The sequence below is a fragment of the Papilio polytes genome, unplaced genomic scaffold (assembly GCF_000836215.1).
Source record: "Papilio polytes unplaced genomic scaffold, Ppol_1.0 DF824303.1, whole genome shotgun sequence".
NCBI lineage: Eukaryota > Metazoa > Arthropoda > Insecta > Lepidoptera > Papilionidae > Papilio > Papilio polytes.
The window spans coordinates 1,248,678-1,269,747 of NW_013524901.1; the positions used below are offsets into that span (position 1 = coordinate 1,248,678).

Below are 21,070 nucleotides of genomic sequence, written 5' to 3' on the forward strand. Positions count from 1 at the left end.
ACCATCACTCATCACCCCAGCGACACCATCACCATCTACCACCACAAAACAATACCAAATGCAACTTCCCAAACTGTGAATAAGTTCATAGTCATCATTACCTCAGCGGACGAACGCGGAAGCCGAAAATCCAAGGTCTGTGTCACAACAACAAAATAAAAAAAAATAAAAAATAACACAAGCACACGCGACTTTCGAAATTTGAATTCGCGCGGGAAATCGCTTTAGTGATGTGCGATCGGCGATCGGTAATCGATTGCAATGAATCGATGTATTACGTAAAGCGCGCGGAGAGACGGCGGCGTCGCACGTGACTGGTGATCGTGTGACGGACGCAGCGAGCGCGGCAAGCGTCGTCCCGCCCCGCGGCCCGCGCCGCCGCCCGCACCTCTACATACGTACAACAGACATTTGATAAACAAATTACAAATTTGAGATACGCTGGAGCTTCACCTTTTAATGGCTTTTTACGCCTTCACTTCAAAAAAGATCAAGACATTAACATCTACTTTAAATGTTTTAAAGTGACATGGCTGATTATCTTGGGTGACAATACATAAGAAGTATCAATTTATGTAATAAAATTCTTACTGGATAATAAACTACTATGAAATTTAATTATGCCAAGTTCCTCTTAAAAAGTCCATTTAATGGGTAAATTATGTATTAAACATAAGATTCTAATTGGAAAAGTTTAAAAGTAGCATAGGCGTAGATAAGTTAGATTCATTATTCATAAATAATGAAAACCATATTGAAGAAATTGAATCATAACAAATTCGTCTCTACATTTTCAATACAGACAGGAAAGTAATATCGCATTGTATGCACCGCATCGAGAGATCTGTTACCATCTCCCTCTCACCTGCAAGAAATTGTCTTGTTCAATGAACTCTCTCTGTTCCGCAAACGAAGCTTAAGCGAACCTATACGAAGAATAGCGATAAGTTCGTATATGCATTATCATATCAGCGGAGCGATGTGAACATAAACGTAAATTAGGAATACCCGGGAATAAATTATGGCTCTTGTCGGTAAAAACTTGTTCTTAATTTTGCTCTTAAGAAGACGATGCAATCAAAGCATTTTATGTACTTGAAAAATATTAATCTAACTGTTTTAAATTGGTTATAAAATCATCTAGGTAATTTTTTGCCTTAACATATGATAGAATAGCGTTTTTATATAATGTCATCGTAAAAGAGATTTTCTAATTCTTCTTGGATTGGTAAATTCCAGATAGGTGTAGATTTCCAATTGGTTAGACAATGACGTATTTAAATACTGATTAAAAATATAACTAGTGGAAATAAAATCCGACGAAAAGTTGTAAAAAATATTACAAAACAAACGACACGAGAGCTTGATTAACTGAATAGATATAGTTAAAGTCACATAATTAACAAACACTTAACTCACTATAAACATCAACGATACCACTCCTTAATCCCACATCAAACATGTTAACTAAAACATTTATTGTTTACAGATAAGTTTAAATCGAGTAACAGCACTAAAGTTTTCCTTAATGAGCAATTAAGTGGCTACAAGTTCCGCCCGTAGCGCGGCGTAGAGCGTTTCGCTACGGCGCGGTGCTTATGCAAAAGAGGCCAATATTTCATCGCTCCTACGTCTATTGCAGCCTGTATTATCATAACAATCGCTTTTGGTACCGAAGTTTATGCTTTTAGGTACGCCGCAATAATACGGAGCGGTACATCACTAATCTAATAGGCAATGTAAGCATCACCAACTACAGTGTACCAACATTAACATTATAAATACAAGCAACAACATTTTAAATCTTCAAAAAAAAGGCAGACATAAAACTTTTGTATTCACAATGGCAAAAACCTCTCTCCGATATTAACAGTGCACGTCTACCGGTTCTGTACTCGTTCTTTTTTTAGTATTTCCCCAATCTGATCGATATAAGTACATATGTCTAGAATGTTCGGAATGTATTTCTAGCAACATATTTTACATTTTATTGCTTTAATACGTTAAAGTGTGTAGATAACGCATTTTAGTTTTTTAATGAAATTAAGTGTATTCATATTCAATTATTGCAATTACACCCAAAACATCTTTTAGGAAATTCTAAGCGTTTATAAACGATAGTTAATAATAGTTTAGATATTTAGTATATGTACCAGGGTACCATAACTCAGCTGAATATGCAATTACGGGCAGTCGGTGTGCGGGTGCGAGCGAGACGGCTATACCCTACTCGATATTATATCGAACAAGTTTATAACTACGTGTATTAGAGGAACGAGTACGTACCGGCGTTTTCTCATTTCCAGCGACGAAACTTTTCTAATATTATAGTTTCATTCATATTGTCGGTAGTTCCGCGGAGTTTTCTTTCGTGGAAAATGAAAGACTATTTCCATAACTATTATTTCGCTTTTATTGCTTTGCTAGTTTTCTTTTGCTTCAAATAGATTTGTTAAAGTTAGAAGTTTGCTACTTTATCGCTCGGAAATAATGTTTGTTCTTAGAAAGTGTTAAGCAATACAATTCTGTAGACGGAAATATCATTTAACTGCGATACCGTATTGATTGCTTTGTGTCCACTATTTTTAGTTAAACAAGTAAAATACTTAGTTTCAATATCGTTGTATATCTATTTTAAAGTTCTGTTTTGAATTATTATTTTAAAGTTTAAATTCCAATTAGTCTTATATTACGAATTGTAATCATACATTCTTAACTAAAAAGTTTCTATTGTATGGTAAATACAATAACTGGCCGAAAGTAAACTACAGTCGGTTTAAAAAAACAAATAATTCTCCGACATCTGCGAGCACTAATAGCTAGGATCTGAAACAACTGCCCTATGGTTATCGCGATCGTATACGACCATTACGCAAATTGTGCCGTGTAATAACTATTGTCCACTTTAAAATGTATGTACTTCAATTACCTGTATTTACCTGGTCATAATTTATACTATAATCGATATTCTTCGTGTTCTACGTACTTTAAATCGTATGTTGTTATTTTTAATGTGAAAATTATACAAATTACGTCAGATGTTGCTAGAGTAGAAATTATCCGACAAAATATGTTTAATGACAATAATCCCAAGACCATGAGCAATAAATAAGAATTCTAGTTAGTTTATAGTTAATTTTTAGTATTAATGCAAATGACATGGTTATTAAAATTTTAAAGTAAAAGACATTGCTTTGCAATATATTTTACTAGTTTTCGCCCGCGACTCCGTCCTCGTAGTATTGAAATAACAAAAGTGCATAGTCTATGAGTCCTTCTGACTATCCTTTATATCTATGCCAAATTTCATCGAAATCCTTTCAGCCGTTTAGGCTACAAACTCTAACAAACATCTATCCATCCATCTAAACTTTCAAATTTATAATATTAGTAAGATTTTAATTTTGCTTCAAAATTCCCAACTATCTGTTTTTAGGGAACCATTTAAATAGCAGTAACGAAAACCAGTGAATGATTTCAAAATAAAACAAAGAAAACAAAAGTGGTTTAATAAAGACAGCTATGAAGATTGAATTGAACGTAAATGTTGATTTTTAATTATGTGGGAGCTGTGCAATTTATGCGAAGCGGCGTCTCAGTTTTCTGAGCAAACAGCACCAGAACAAGTTCCCTCTACTTCGGAAATATGCATTAAATAGATGGGATTTTGTAACAATTTAACAGATGTATAATTATATCTTCAACACATAAGAAGCGTATCGTTAGTTCGGTTAATAATGATGTTTGTGGTATTTATTGAATTAAAAAAAAAACAGCAGTACGTAAAATATCTACGAAAGTGTGAAAGTTATCAAGATTGAAAGGGATATATTATTGTTTATACCGGATAGTTTATACCGGAACAGTACATAGAAATGTTCTTATTTGATCAAATCTTGTAATAAAAAAGAGAAAAAACACTCGATTAACAAGGTCCATACTTTCGAAGATTTTTTTTAAATAACCTGCGAATATGACACGAAGTTTCATTAGGAAAAAAAGTCGTGTCTAGTAAAAGTTTCCCTCACAATAGTCGTAATTAAAAGTTGGCGGGAACGCGCCTCGCCGGTGACATCCCGCCGACTGAAAACGGCGCCAAATCCACAGATAAACAACTTCCCGCCCTTCTGATGCATTTAATTTGTAGTGTTATCACAAGGTTAAGGATTTTAATGTTTTAATAAATAGCTAAATAATTGATTAATCTCTAAATGGTAATTTCATCACAATTCTATTTTCACAGGAAAATTTTTTAGGTCAATAAATTCGGTATCAGATTTGTGTAAATTACAATTATCTCTACACAAATGTATAGTCAAAATTATTTTATAAGTAGAATTGAAGCGTAAAATATCTTTAAAGATATGTGTTGTATATATTATATTTAAAGCGAATATCGTTTTACAAATTAATGGCCATGCGATACGGAAATTAAGCGCCATACGAACGGGCAGACTGCCTCCTACTCCGGCTAGAGGGGTGTAGCGGAGTGTAGGGGGTAGGGGGATGGGGGTTAGAATAGCAATCTAGGGTGGTCGAATTGTCTGGGCGGCTGAATGGAATATCTACGTTGCCGACTGGCCATCAGAAATACGAAAATGTTTTAGGCTTAGACGATGCTTGCATAATGTATGTTTTAGGCAAATGTACGGCCATTGATTGATTTGATGCAAGGCTTTCAAATGCTACAATTTTGAAGCGAGCTTTTGAATCATGTTAACTTATTATTTACTTATACAGATCTATCGCTTAGGTAAATAAAATTATGATATAATTAGCGACGTAGTTGTAAAGTCATTACACTCTATAATTTTTTTAACTTCAAATTGTTAGCAAAAGTGTGTCGATAATATTTTTTGTTATGTTATTTTCATAACTTTGATATCAATTTAAAAATTCAAAAACTTCAATCATTTTACAATATTATTCGTATTTTCATAAAAGAATCGGTACCATAACGAATCTAATAAGAATGCAAATGGATTCTCGAAGTACAAACATAATTCCATTATTAGCGGGACGCAGACTTGATATATTATCAAGTTAAAATTAAATTAATTCCGTCCTCCCTCCCCCTTTTACCTCCGCCCTTCCTCCCTGATATATAGAGGATGTTTAATTAAAATATCTTTAAGTGATTTACGAGAGTATCGATAATTGTAGGTTCAAGAATGATTTATCAGTACCCATGTTTACGACTTTGCTATTATTCATGAATCGTTTTATCGCAACAATAATTTATTGTTACTTATGAACGGATGTGTAAACAAACTATGAGTAAATAATATGCTTAAATTTAACGAAATCTTTCTTTGCTATGCAAAATAAAAAGAACTTAATAAGTTGTTAATAAATAACTAGCTATTGCTATATGTAGCTTGCAACTTGGCCCGCGTGTAATTAGAAAATAATAAAAAACATAGCCTATGTTAGTCACTGATAAATTACCTTTATAATGGTGAAAGAATTTTTGAAATGGGCCCAGTACTTTTTACGTGATTGGAATACATACAAAAGTCCAGAAATACAAATATATCCTCTCTATAATATTAGTATAGATTATTCGACTTTTTAACTGAGTTTCGAGAAGTCGTTTTTACAGATGAAAGTTTAGTTATATAGATAGATTTTTATTTAAGATTTATTGCAGCTTTTAGCAAAAACACATTTCATTAAGCAAAGTCTATAAAACCTAAAAGCTTATTTATGTCTTAACATCTACAAATTGCGTTCATCCCTTCAAAATGAAAAGGTTTTTTACATTTTTACCGATGTGCCCCAACAATATGTATTTATAGGAGTTTTATCGAGTAAATTCAATTTATTGCAGCTCCGCCGTGCCCCGGGATGGCAATTTCCACAGAAAATTAAATTTACCGTTCATCCGGAAAAAGTTGAAAGCTCTCAAAACTAAGATAATAATCTAACATTTTATTTTTTTTACTCGATTTTATGTAATTATATTTATGGTTAGGTTAAACGATTTTGTCCCTATATTTACAAAAGATAGCTTTCGCCCGCGACTCCGTCTGTGTGGATTTAAAAAATGTAAAAGCCTATGTGTTTTTCCAGACTATCCTCTATGCGAGATTTCATCGAGATGTGTTCAGCCGTTTAGGCTACAAACACTAACATCCATCCATCTTTCAAAACTTTCCATTTATAATATTTATATGATTGTTTACCATAAACTCGGTATGTAATGTCAATTTAAGTTACTTTGTTTTCGAAAATGACACTTTTTTTATAAAACAAAAATGTATTACGCGCAGAAAACATTTTCACTTAAAAATGTGGACAATTTAAAGCGGAAAAAACCCGTTAGAATAAGTAACGAGATTTAGGTTATGTTCCAGTTAGCGTCGTGTTAGAAAGATAAACCATAATTGACACCATTTATTAATCTGCTGTTATCTGTACTAATATTAAACACGATATGTTAAATTTTTGGTTTGTTATTCTATAACTCGAAAACTACATAAATAACATCGTATTTAGGAAATAAAACAAGACAAAATTATGTAAATAGTTTTACGTTAAAGTAATTTTCAGTAAAGTAAATTATTTATCTTTAAAATCAATATTACACGATAGATTGCAGATTGGGAAGCTGGAACAAATATTGAAATAGCGACGAATATAAAGATTTAAAGGCATACGAAGGTATAATCTTGCCATAAAACAGATTTTAGAGCGTACCCGAGTAATCCGCGATATATTAAAACTCCTCGCCTAAGCCAACGGTACAGCAATGTACAGTCGGGGAATGTCGCAGTGATACAAGTTAAACATACATTATTTTTTTTTGTTCGCGCTTAGACGAAGATGCGAAACAATAACCAGTGCTATTGCTGCAACTTTTGAATATATCTGTATAAAAAAGGTCGGTCAGTGGAACGCTAATTGCCATTATCCCATTGTTTGTGCAACTCACTGCTACCTTGATCATTTGTAAGAAAAGGCAAAGTTTGCAAGAAACCATTCAACATTTCTGTGGCGAACACCGCGGATCTCTACTACTATACCACAGGGTTATACATATTTAGTTTATTTAGTAATATTGCGATAATCTTACTTCTTATCTCTTAATATTAATATTATAAATGCGAAAGTTTAGATGGATGGATAGAGTTTGTTGCCTAAACGACAGAACAAATATCGATGACATTTGGTCTAGATGTAGAGCATAGTCTGGAAGAACAAAGTTTTGTTTTAATTCCGCTCGGAATGAGTCGCGTTTGCGTGCGTTAGTAAGAGATGGAAAAAAGTTGGCTACCGTAAATATTTGTAAAAAAATAGTTGCAACATTCTTCAAAGATCTTTTGGCGTAGGTATCTTCAATATGCTAGTTTTATAAGAAAATAATGCATCTATTGTGCAAGGGTCTTTATAATTTTAAGTAGTAGAACTCATGGTGTAAAATAGCATTTACGTTTATAGCACCACTCCAAGGTTATTTTTACAAACAAATCAGTTATTTCTACAACACATTTCATATTTAAATTAAACATAAGTTTTTTCTTGAACTAGATAATATGTAAATGTCAACGTAGAACTTTCTGGAAATTGACATTGGCGTTGAATAATTCATAAGGGCGTATACATAATGTATGTTTTATTACCACAGACAATGGGCCCGTTATTTCTCTGTACGGACTCGCCGCTCCTACATGGACAAACTCTACGGAACTTTATCAACACGAAAATGTTAAACACTTTCCCATGGAGCTACTATAATTTTCCTAAACAATTTTTCTATCGTCTTCTTTATTAAAAGCGAGCAACATAATTTGATTGCGGCAAGCGTTGTAAATAACTATTGTATGGATGTAGGAAATTCGCGTAACTAGGTTAATGTCTAATTTTAATGGCATGCAGCATACCGGCGTCGCTGTAAAAAGATTTTACGTTTAATACGGGGCCGATTGCTTCGCCAGCCACCGGCCATTTTGAATATACGAATGTTTTTCATTTAAACGAAAACAATTTTTCTTTAATCAGGAAATTAAGTTTACATTATAATTAGTACGCATTATTATATTTAAAATTGGCTAAGACTAAAAAAAAAATCTTCCTGACCTTATCCACTCACAAGGGATTGGCACACAAGGTTCTTTTAAACCTTAGTGTTTTCTTATAATTTTTATGGTTGCCCGCTTATAGCCGTCAACTCTACTTGGAAGACTAAACTAAGACTAAGGAGGTGCAAAAGATCCATATCTTGAAAGGGTTTTGTCGAACAAAAAGATAGCGCGAGGTCCCCTAGTGTATGCGTTACCTCCTGCCCTGTTTCCTATCTCGTATCTTAAAAATGTCCTCCATTACTGGTGAGAATGAACTCTTGGGGAACCGCTCAATCTTATTAGCGGCGGGTTCAAGAGTCACTCCGGTTCACTTGTTGCGCATCCCGGCGGGATCCCTTCAGCGGGACACCGTGACACCGTGCCGCCGGGACGCCGCAAATCCCGCGCCTCGCGCTGTCACGCTCTTGATGCCACCCGGATTTATTGCGCTATTACGAATTTAAAAATAGAATGGCTTATTCCTTTTGTTTTTGTTTTTAAATTCAGTAAGCTTTGCAAATATGTGTATAAGATGAGAAAGGAATAGGCGGCTTCTAATAAAAGTTAATGTTATTTTACGTTTTCGTTTTTTTCTTATTAAATATTCTTTAAACAAAATGTTCCTGAAGTTAGAAACACAATATTTCACTTTATAACTTCTACGAAATAGCCAAAATGCTTTACTTAAACGTGAAACTGTTAAAAAGCATAAATTTTAATATAAAACTTTGTACAAATACAATTGGGGTGAAACTGTATGTAAATAAGTTAATTTAGCTCTTAGACTCTAACCGAAATAGCAAAAATTTTACTAAATACACTGTGCATAAAAAAATTACTTAATAAAATGTACTCTCATTATTAAACTAACTAAAATAGAACTGAATGGATCGGCTTTTGTTTTAATGAACTACATTATAACAAAAACATTAGAATTCGAATTTAGAACGTCATCATAAAAAAACAATTTCTTTTAATAACGTTCAAAAACTGGCAATCTCACTCAATGGAAATAGATCGAAGTGGATTCCTTGTAAAATTGAGCGCACCATAAAAGTGTAATAGCGTGTTCTATCGGATTTTTCCGATTCAAAGCCTCGTTTCCATACAGTGGGAGGCGAGGGCACAGCGAACATCTCTGCGGCCAGACACTCGCATCAGCATATTGGCTAGTTAGTACGAATATCTAGAATGCCGACGAAAACGTATGAACTATAGGGTTACCACATTAATTTAATGCCTAATATTATTGCGTGTTGATATTTTTACTGGCATTATTTTTATATTTTTGGTTTATGTTTATACATTGCTAATTCATAAGATTTTGTAATGAATATTAAAAATTAAATTAAACTCTTCGTGGTATAAAAATATTTAATATGATTCTATTTCATTTAGTACATAGAAAATTTCACTAGCGCTTAGGTAGCATTTGCGAAAATATCGTTTTGTCCCTTAAAATATGAGAAGTACTTAAGGGAATGAGTGCTTTGTATTCTTTTAAAATGCACTGACGTTTGTGACAGCCCTAAGCGTTACGTGCATAGTGTGTTTGCGGACGTGTGTGTGCCAGACGGTTCACAATCCTACATTGTTGTACTAAAAAACTCTTCCTTTTGACGCATGTCGCCAACCCTGATCGACGATGGCGGGTATTTTATTTTGTTTGTATATAAAATAGAACGAATATAACCAATTGTATGAAAAACGACAAAATTCGAGAGACGATGGAATTTTTCTGCAATTTAAAAAGTATACTTTATGTGTATTATTTCCAAAGATAATCATAATTTATTTGAAAAGTTTAAAACAATGCTAATGACACTGGCAACATGCCAAATAAACGAGGTAAAAAAGAACAAAAAAGCAAACGCCATTTTTGTTACGTAAAACACATTAAATATTTACGAAATCAATTGAAGGTCTTACACCGTTTGTTTCCCGAGGCCGTAATCAAAAGAGCAATTTAGCGAACAGCGAACCAAATATAATATTTAACGACTCTTTGTAACATTGAGACGGTGTTAAAGTTATGAAATTTTCAAATATCTTCCGGAAATTACGACTTTTCTCCATATTTTATTTTCGTACAAATTTTGTTACTTGAAGCTTATTAAAATATACAATTGGAAGTAATTTAAAACACTCAATTATAATTTTTTACGATTATTTTTAATTAAAAAAATAATTACGCGTCAAGAATATATCTACATCTAAATGGTGTTACGATTGAATTACAAATATTTTCTGGACTGTAATAATTTCAATAATACAAAAAAATATGTTGTTTGAGATTCGAATTACACTATTCAAATTAATTTAATAACAAAAGCGGTAAATCTTAAACTAGAACGCCATTATATCGGTAAAGGGACGCCCAAAATGCATAACGAGGCAATAGAATGCATTAATGAAAGTTTCAAGCAATAGTTTAGAGTAACTATCCAATAGCGTCGGGCGGCACACCTCCCCCCACCTCTCCGCCCGCTCACCAGCGCCTCCTGGCGAAGTATCGCAAATTCAATTAAATCTTTGCACAGATAATTTAAAATTCTTTTCAATGTTATTAAAGAACTTTCAACTCAAACTATATCTTCAACTCTATTACAATAACTTATTTAATTAGTAAAAATAATCTACTACAACCTAATTACAAATGTTTTAAACATTTAATTAAGAAAGTTTGCATTTTAATTAATGTTTAATTTTGCCGCGAAAATTGTATTTTGTTTGAAAAAAGAACATTATTTAAAGTCTTGTATTGATCGGAGCGCAGAGCATGCGCAAAACAACGAAATTTGCAATTACAAAGTGCTCTGTGCAAATTTTGACGGAGTTTAGGAACGTCGCACGTCCGCGTTTGTGGATGCGTTTTCTTAAAAAAAAAAGAAGATTAAAAAATATCGATTTTTAATTAACTTTGTTCAATGACCGTTGTAAATGGTATCTCTTATTAAGAACTAATAGTTGCACAAATTGAATTTTGCAAAACGGAATAAAATTATTTTTTTTTTCTAACTTAACAATTTGTTACAGATAATTTTATAGATAATGTTTTTGCAACAAAAAGCAAGACACTTCGGCCTTTTTACACTTTTTAAACTTTGGTTTTTAAATACACCGACCATTATCACTTAAAAGCTTGTGTTTACAGTCACAGTATATCCCAAAAGCCCCACGGTATTAGAGACAATGACGCCTCATAGAAAGTCTACAAGAATTTCATAGCGTTCTGCAAAAGTTTGATTTAATACTTTTTCGTATTTTTGAATACCAATAAAATAAATAAAACACATTATTTATAAACACAAAGATTTAATACAGTTCATTATTATACTTGACATGGAAGCATAAAAAATTGTAATTTAAAAAGTTAATTAAGACTTTTCCGTGAGTTTTAATGCCGAAATACCAGAACACTTGTTATCTCTTTCGTACTCTTTTAATAGAACAGAGATAGCTATATGTTTGAACTCAATACGTTAGAGGGAACTCATGGTTATTAGCAGTTAAATCTTTACGTGAAAGAAATGTAAATAACTTTCACCTAATTGGCAATGCGCGGAAATGCAATATGTCCTTTGAGTGTTATGTAACCTATTTTATATACACAATGTATTTCAAACTACGTGTTATATAAAGGTCAAGGTTAATCGAGGACTCCGTTACTTACATAACAATTCAAGTACTTTAAAATTAACTAAATACTGGTTAGGTAACATTTAAATCTTGTGGATTTAATACACCAGGGTATAATTCGATTCACATTATTCCCCTAACTTATCACAAAAGGAGATTTGGATTCATTTATTTTTTTTAAACTACTTTCTTGTTTATCGTAATTAATTTATTATGTTATTTGAAGGCATACTGAAATTATATTGAAATTACGACGTTATCTCTGAATAATATTAAAATCTCAGAATGCACAAACTTTTTTTTTAATCTATCTTATCTTTGAGCAATTTATAAATTTACTTAAGTTATAAATCTCGTCGATCGACAGGAGATTTATTACTTTTTACACAAACAAGCCCGAACAGCTTAATTAGCCGCGCGGACCTCATATCTCAGCGAACGCGCTATCTAGACCTAGGCATAGTCGAGTCTAGCTTTTAGAGTGCAGCGCAAGTGCAGGGGGGCGGTGTGGGGGCGAGGGGGTGCAGTCTCGTTGCCATAGCGACCACAAGATGGCGCCCGCGAAATTAGTACGTCTACCGGCTTTATGCGGCCCGTCTTCATTATGCCCGATTTCAATTTATTTCCGAATTCATATTGACGATAGTTTGTGCAGTTTGCTCGTTCTCTCTGATTAAACTGGAGGGACGCTTGCAGGAATAGTTATTGACAATATTTGTACATATATAAGTAGGTACTAATTTTGTCTTCATAGTAGGAAGTACCTCATCAAAACGTCTGCTATATATCTATTTCAAGCAATAGTAAAAGGTTATTTCTTAATTCTTAAACGATGGTTTAATTTAATTTCTGCTTATACTTAATTAATATAGAGTTACGTTATGTTTAATTTAATTTTCCACGTCTATAAAAATAATTATAAAAGTAATCTTTATTAGTTAAACTAAAAAAATATACTCTTTTGAACAAGCTTAAACTTTATTAGAGTTGACAAATTCAGAACAAACACATTGCTTTGAGGAAGTTTTGTCGCGTCGTGCTCGCGAACGTACATACATGCATATTACTCCATTCTTTGTGTTCGCCGTTCGCTCGTTAGTACCAACTCATGCTCTTTGTATTTTGTCATCGAGAATGACCACTACCATATATTATTAACTAGCTTTCGCTCGTGACTGTAACAAACATCCATCCATTTAAACATTCGCATTAATGATATTACTAAGATTTAATTTCTAAAAACTTTACAATGTCACATTTTTGTTCGAATGATGTCTTGTATAGATTTTATTGAACCGAGTATTATTCCAAAAACATATCATTTGTTTTAAATAAGAAAATAACTATAGGTTTCTATATTTAAACTTTAGTTATAATGTTTGAATAGAAGCGGTCGTATTTATAGTCAAAAAATACCTAAACTCTTCGAAATGTTGACAAATAGTAGTGGTGCTTTACATATTATCTCCCATTGTTATCACAGTATCTGGACGGCTTTTAAGAATATTACCTACGACTTTTAATTAGAAAAAACAAAATTTAAAGATTAACGCAAGGTACAGTCGAGGAAATCTGCGATGTTCAACTTCAGGAAAAATTGTTTTTCGCAACGAGACAAACTCTGCCTTTTCCTATAAATAACCAATTAGATAGCAGCGAGTGCAAACGAAGGGATAATAATAAGAAAATAGTCGTGTATCACTAACCGACATTTTTTTGTACAGATACATTTATAAGCTACGTTGTATTCGTTTTTCTTCACCGTCTCGTTTCAAAATGTTCAAACGTGTAATTTTTAAGATGGAACACCGTCAGTTTTCCCAACTGTACCTAAATACAGCATTGGCAATTGCATACATTTCTATTAAAAATAAACAATTTAATTATGTTAAAGTACATTTTACTTGTTTTCTTTAGTATTTATTACTATTTTATAAAACCAAACTAGTTATAACAAATGTAGTCGTTATTAATTCGTTTAAAATTAATTGCATTGTAACGATATTTCCCCCTACTTAGCGTCTGAATTTAACAAAACGGACTAATGGATTGATGTGTCCAGTTCCATTACCTTTAATGCACCTTTCGATTGCCTTTAAACTCAATTACATGCATTAACGATATTACAAGCGAATGAATACCCCTTGTACATAATAATTCTTTTTATGTAGTTTTTAACCGATTTCAAAGGTTCTTAATTATCTGTAAGTGATCGTAGTTTTAATTAGAATTTTGTTAAAACTTTAATACTGTTTGTAATAAATGATCCAAAAACTGGAAATATAAATCAGAAAATATTTGAGAGATTAATTTATTCAGATCGTAACTAACGCTTTTTACTGCCCAGTGTTAGTCTAACGCTTAGTGTAGCGTTTTTATACTAAATCTACACTAAGAAATGTTGACACAATTATAAATCTAAGTAATAATATTTAATTTGTAGTGTTATTGTCGGAAAAATCACGGAAAAGTCACTTTTCTGTAACTGCTAAGATTATGGCAACACTGAGGAAATTTAATTTTAATACTATTATTAAATATGTTTCAATTTCGCAGCGACCCAGTTGAGGTCCAGGGCTGCAACAGATGCGGCCCGCGGCTCTCATTAACTCGCGGAATTTCCACGAAATTGTTTTAATGAAAGCCCTAACCGACCGATGTGCCACTACCCAAGTTATAATTACATTTATATTTGTTATCAAAACTTATTTTAATTAAAAGTTTAAAAATAAATTGAAAAGTTCTATTAATTTTCGTTGCATGAAGAATAATTAAAACTTATTTTATTTAATTTAAAGACAGATAGAACAGCTGGTTTAGTCAGGTGAATGCTTAAGTAATTATTGTTACGAATACTGACTGAATTATATTAAGTACTGTCGTACTCAGAGTCGTTAATTGATCACTAAGAGATACTCTTAGTATGTATTTATTTCATAACAATTGTATATTTAACTGATTGCGGCAAAAGTCCTGTTTTGATTGGTTATTTGATGGCAGTGTAAAGAACATAACATTATTTGATAAATTACGCAAGTTATGGTATCACATAACTTTCCTTTTCCGGTGTATCGACAAAACGATACATTTTCAAGGTCGATTGTCGTCGGCAATGATTTAAAACCTTTCACCCAATGAATTACAATTTACAATTCAAAATCCATTCGCGCCGTGTGAATGACCCTACAGGTGGCGCGCCGGAGGCTGTTGCAAAAATGCAAACAAATGCGTCGCATGCGAATTGTTCCGTTGTACATTGCTGCTTCTGTTACTAGCTGGTTGATACACATGTATTAACTCAGCAATGGTTACGTATTTAGCGTTAATTCCGCACATTTGACAGACGGCGTGTTAATTTGTTGAATGGCGTACATTACGCGCTGTGGCGACCGTGAGGCCGTGGGCAACACTTTATTTTCGTATTTGGGTGTTCCGAGCTGAAAGTAAGAGTGACCTTGTTTTTGTTTGATTCATTGCCGGAACGATCTAATGAAGGGTTGAACGAAGTAACATGTATGTCAAATTGTTTAACCCAATACCTGGCTACATAACGATATTAAGCCCTCTTCTTAATTTTACTTACACAGGTCATGTTAGAATCTCTCATTGGTTTCGTAGATGGTATAACACCATTGTATGAAAAACGTTATTAAGAAAAATAAACTTATATAAGCTTAAGCTTATCTTTTTTTGTTGGTGTTCCATTAAGGAATTTGAATAACGACATTATTAAAAAGACTTATAACTAATACGGTTTCACGTCTTATAAATGTTGGCATTGATATTTTTATGTGTTTTCGTACGCAGTTGGCCTTGAAATGGAAGGGAAAAAATGTGAGTAAGGTTTTGTTAACAATTAGTCATACAAACGAACGACACATAGACACATGGTAAGGGATAAAAGAAAAAAAAACAACAGAAAATAAAATAAGGAAGAGTACTCACTGGTGTTGTCGTAGAGCGCCCTCTGCCGCGGCCGCGGCGCGACTCGCTTTTCACCGTCTGCAGCGTCCCGTCCGGCCCCAAAATAAGCTAAAACAACACAGACACACCACAGACTTAACATAAAGCAAATAAAAGTAAGTAAAAACAAAAGGAGAATGTTAACACAAAAAGGGAAAAATGAATAGACAAACATGCAATGGAAGGTTAGATGCCGACAGATTAGTTATTTTAGTAAATGAAAGTTAACGTTTTTAACAAGGCATAAAAACAAAATGTGAAATCTACATAATTGATTTTTATTTTATTGAAATTTGTTCGGTAATAAGAATTTCGCGACAACGCCATCTATATTTTATACGTAACACTAAATTTTTCCCACGTTTGTAGTGTAGCTTCTCACCGCTAGATGGCTGTTGAAATAAATTAGGATTTCATCAATAGAGGGCGCTAACCAGAACGAATTCTGTTAAATTTAAACTTCTATTTTATATTTTACTTCACCATGTAACAAATGCATAGTGAATTAAATATGAAAAAAAAAATCTATTACAAACGTTTTTGTAATAGTTTAAAAAATGAACAAATATACAACCGTAGTTCAGAAATATTAAAATAAGCGTGATTCGAGTTGTTCATATTAAATTGCTCCAAAACAAATCTAAATTATATGTCTGTGTACTCTGTCTAGACTGCATTTTGTTCGTTGTAGTTCCTCAGACGTACTTGAGAAACTAACATGGTGAATGTAAAATCTATCAGTGAGTTCAAATAATTTTTGTTTCGTAGAATTAAATTTGTTTTAGATTTTAAATCATAACTTTCAATTCTTTCAATATTTACTGGTGCATGGTTATCGTACAATTATACCAGATTTTCATAATTAATGAAGTATTGTCATCTCGTTTCGTTATTCTCGTTTATTGGTCTCTAAATTATATTCCGTCTGAGATTTTCTTTGTCGTTTTCATTTTAATTAACGATAAATAGTACTTAATTAGTACTATAGTACTATTTATGTTTTATAACTAGAATTTATTCTAATGCTATCATTTCTAATGACATGATAAGTGACGTCATTGCGATAGGATATGAAACTGTATCAATACCGTGAAGTGTCGACCGTGACCACTGCGAGCGTTTGGCGCTAGTGAGCCACGCGCACATGGCCGCACACCTGGCGTTTTAGTTCGTTACTCCTGCTTTTGTGTTAGACCAACAACATTTGCTTGATCGCTGTCTCAGTCTTCTGCTCTCTCTTTCGCTCGCATTATTGTGTCATTAAATTTTCGGATATTTAATAGGACTTTTATTATGCTTAGAGAATGTTTGATGTTTGAACTTGAAATTTTGTACACCCCAGATGTATTTGTAAATAAGCGATTCTTTTTGTTCGTGATAAACTATTTTCTTTTTAAACATCCTTTTTTAATATCGATCAATAAGTTAAGTAATATGGATAACCTTCTACATAAATAAATGTAAATCATAACTTAGTATTGACCCTCCGGCTAAATATGATAGAAATTTTACGATTTGCACAAAATCGGTTGACAACCTGAACCAGTCCTAAGTCCTCAAACCATGCACAAGCTTGGTTATCCCACAACGTCATCTATTCTCATTCAAATCGCAGCATTATAAGGATACCCGCGGGCCGCAGGTCGAAATAGTTTTTGGATGTGCCTGCGCTGCGCCGTCGTGTGATTTGGTAATGAACAAACAAACCCGACGGTTGGGACAGCTGCCGCGCGACCGGTCCTCGCTTACTAATTAATATAGATAGCGATGTGTCCGTTTTACCGGGTAATTAATAATTACTATAAACCCTGCATACGTTTGTTTGATTAATTTCAAAACAAACGACTTTACTTGTAAGGAATATCCGCCTATGTGTGTTTATTAAAGTATGCTCCATCTAATTTTATTACGATATATAATAAAGAGAGATTTTTGTATCAAATCTGATAAATGAAATAAATTGTTTGTTGTTGTTAGAAAAAATATAATTACGACTACATTAAGTTAGTTGCATTTCTTACTAATTATTTCAAGTGGCTTCGTTGGACTATCGTTTAATACATTTAATAGAGAGTTCGTCTAATTCGTTAAATATGAGGTAAGCAAAGATACGGTCAGATTTTTCGTTTTTCCTACATAATTGATTATATTTCTTTTGAATTAATGTTACGCCTGCCAATTTCGAGTAACTTCGCTAATTTTAAGTATAACTACATTGAGTGGAGTACGTAGTGCGTGGGCGTGTTCGTTGCGTGTGCTTAGCCGCGAGCCGCGTTGCACGTTGCGGCAGGTCGCGCCGCGTCACGCAATCACCTCCATTGATCACTTTTGATTTAAACACATATATATCTTTCCTTGCAAAACCTTAAGGATATGAGATAATGTACTCTCTCTCTTCTCTTCTTGTCCTATGTCACCAAAGTGGGGCAGAGGGAGCTCAAAGTACGCGTTAGATAATGTACAGAGTTTATTATTGATGTTCTGTTATTATAAGATGTTAATCTAAGATTGTATTGTTTCAATAATGTCCTATACACACCGTTTAAAATAAACGTCTTCAAATAAATTTATTTCGTATATATGATAGGTAAAAACATAATTTACAAATTAAAACATCAAATTAGGTTGATGTTATGTAAATGTTCAACAAAAAGACGTTAAAATACCCGACAAAAAAGAAAAAAATGTGTTAGTCGTTTCTTACGATGCCATGATGGATCCAAATGGCAGTTATTCAAAATCGGTTAAACCGGCAGGTGCAATGGCCGAAAGATAATAAAGGTAGAAGATAATCTCGTATTATAATCTCTACAGTAAAAGTAACGAAGTTAACTGGAATTCGTTTTATTTCTCGTTACTTGAACCGTTTTTGCAAGCCGTTAGCAAATTGTTGCCCTTGTTTGGTACCGCTACTTAACGACAGATGGCGCTATAAGTAATTTGGTTTGTGAACTCCGAATACTCAACTCACATAACAATGGGAAATTGAAGCAATTACTGGACCGTTTATGTAGACTTAAATGCATTGTTTTATTTAAATATAAAATAACGTAATTGTGTATTAATGATGCCGAATCAAATTAAAAAGTAAATCAACAACATTTGAAGTATCAACATATATCTTTTTTTTTAATACAGCAATTAACAACTAAAAAAGATAATTTATGAGACTGCTTGTTTACTATAAAAATGTATCTTCTTTACTAAATATCTTTATATTTTTTAGCCACGATTTAACCCTTAAAGTAGAAATAGTGTAAATCGAATAAAAAGGCAAATTATTTGCGATACAGATTCCACCCCAAATTGCGTTCGATCGGCAATCGTCCCCAAGGTTACAACAGGTGTGACGTAGTTAGACGTAGATCGGCCGCCAGGGGGCGGGGGCGTGCGATGGGGCGCAAATTGCCCAGAAAGCCTCGTTACCAACCAATTGGGCACTTGAACGTATATGTAAGAAATTGAGCGGATTCTAATATTCAAATAATGAGCCTTATCCAAGCTTAATTTCTTTATTACAATTATCTTGTCTTTAATGGCCAATTATGTTGGCTTTACAGCTGTTTGAATGAGTGAGGAAACAGAATTTACATTGGTAAAACATGTCTCTATGGTGATAAGTAGAATGCAAAATTGAAGTATTTCGTGGAGTGGTATTAAGTTAAAAAAACTTTTTTTTACGTTCAACGCGTTTCAATACACCGAAAAAATTGTAAGATCCAACGTTCCTGTATACGCATGTATTATATGTCACTTCAGGACTGGCTTTTCACTTTCTGTAAATGTTAAGAAAAGCAAACTAATGCACGTTTTATTTGTAAACAATTCGTCTCAACAGTAAATTTTCCATTGATCTGGTCAGTCAAGTGGGAGAGTGACGTTATTGAATTAGGACCCGATTAATATAGAGTCTCGCAGTCTGTCGGCTGTCGGCTCGCACCGACTCTATATTGTTTAATGGACGTCGAGGACGCGGGGCTTTTATCCCGACGCCGACGGAAGCTCAATTCAACGCAATCGACCGCTGCCGCGGTACGCACTTAGTTTTAGTTTGCACACCAGCGCTCCTCGTGGCGAGTAGATGAACTAGTAATGGAAGAAACGCATTATTTTTTCAAGGTATTTATTGAAACAGAGAATATTGTAGAGATACTTGACATAGGCATTTTAACTTTTACCAAAACTATATAAGTAAGTGCATATATTTAATCAAGACTATGCAAAAATCATGAATGATTTCTTTTTAGGCTATTTGGAAATTTGCTTACAGTTTAAAATTATGAGTAAAATAACCGACAGATAAATTAAACCGTTCCCGTTTGTGCACGAGGAACAAAGCGCGAAAATCATTGACATCCTTAACAAACCACTCATAGGGAATCTGTGCGGCGAATGACGAGCGAATGTCACTAATTTAACAAATTGAACCGCCTTCCGCCGCCGAGAGGAAACTGCGCGATGCCATTGACGCACATCACTGTGTCGCCAGCGCATCGCATCGCTAGCGCTCCGCCACGTACTCGCTGTAGCGAACATTTTAATAGCCATTTATTACGAACTTCTTGGGCGGTGAGAAACTGACCAATGGCTTGGCGACATTATGCATGGTAGAGAGTACAAAATCAGGTTGATTGAATGGAGTAACGTACGGAGGAAAAGGGAGTCCCTGCAAGAAATCAGCTGTAGCTGGATTCTTGAGAGAAATAGCAAGAAGTTAGTCACAATATGGAGGGAACTAAAGGTAGAAATTTTCACGAATATTGTCGTGTATATAAAAATGTTCTTTATTTTGTATTCTTTTAAAGACAAAAAAGTATCTTTAGAATATAGTTTGACAATCAATGATATCTGTACTAAATAATTGGTATTTTAATATTTAATTACGTCTTTCTTAAATCTAGTCATAACAGCATGACAACTGCTTTAGCTAACCTTTACCTTATCTCGCACAATCACATTTTTTATGCACAGTCATTTCTAGGTTAACTCCAGGAGCATATTTAGAAGAGTCATTCTACTTACTTGATTACATCTTTAGGAAAGTTGCCTATATCTTAGAAATGTTTTTTAATACCTTTTACTATCAACTAACTTACATTTTAACTGTCATAAAATGTTATTTTTTAATCGTGCGACGTTTTTTTCCATTTCAAATGTATTACAAGGTTGTAGAATAAAAGGATAATTCAAAAGTCAAACAGTTTGTGAACGAACAAAGAAACGTCAATCATGGCGGCGTTTGAATAATTTAAATTTGGAATTCGCGGGAAAAGCTCGTGTCGATTCGCGCGTGATTCAGATATGTTGTCGCATCTCGATGACTGAATCACTTTCACAGTTTTGAAGATCTACCATAAAAAAAATTACACAGTGGTTCAAATACATTAAGAGAACGTGCACACTTT

At 33.5% G+C, this 21,070-nt stretch overlaps 1 protein-coding gene across 6 annotated transcripts in view; it reads right to left on the reverse strand.

The window, feature by feature from the left end:
• Positions 1–21,070, reverse strand: part of LOC106101320 — a 96,580-nt gene that overhangs the window by 37,672 nt on the left and 37,838 nt on the right. For 4 of the 6 annotated variants that reach the window (XM_013280522.1, XM_013280510.1, XM_013280516.1 and 1 more), the window contains exon 4: positions 15,648–15,734. The exons of the other annotated variants lie outside the window; for them this stretch is intronic. In XM_013280522.1, coding sequence (XP_013135976.1) covers positions 15,648–15,734 — 87 coding nt within the window. The remainder of the gene's footprint in view (positions 1–15,647; positions 15,735–21,070) is intronic. 6 annotated transcript variants of the gene reach the window in all.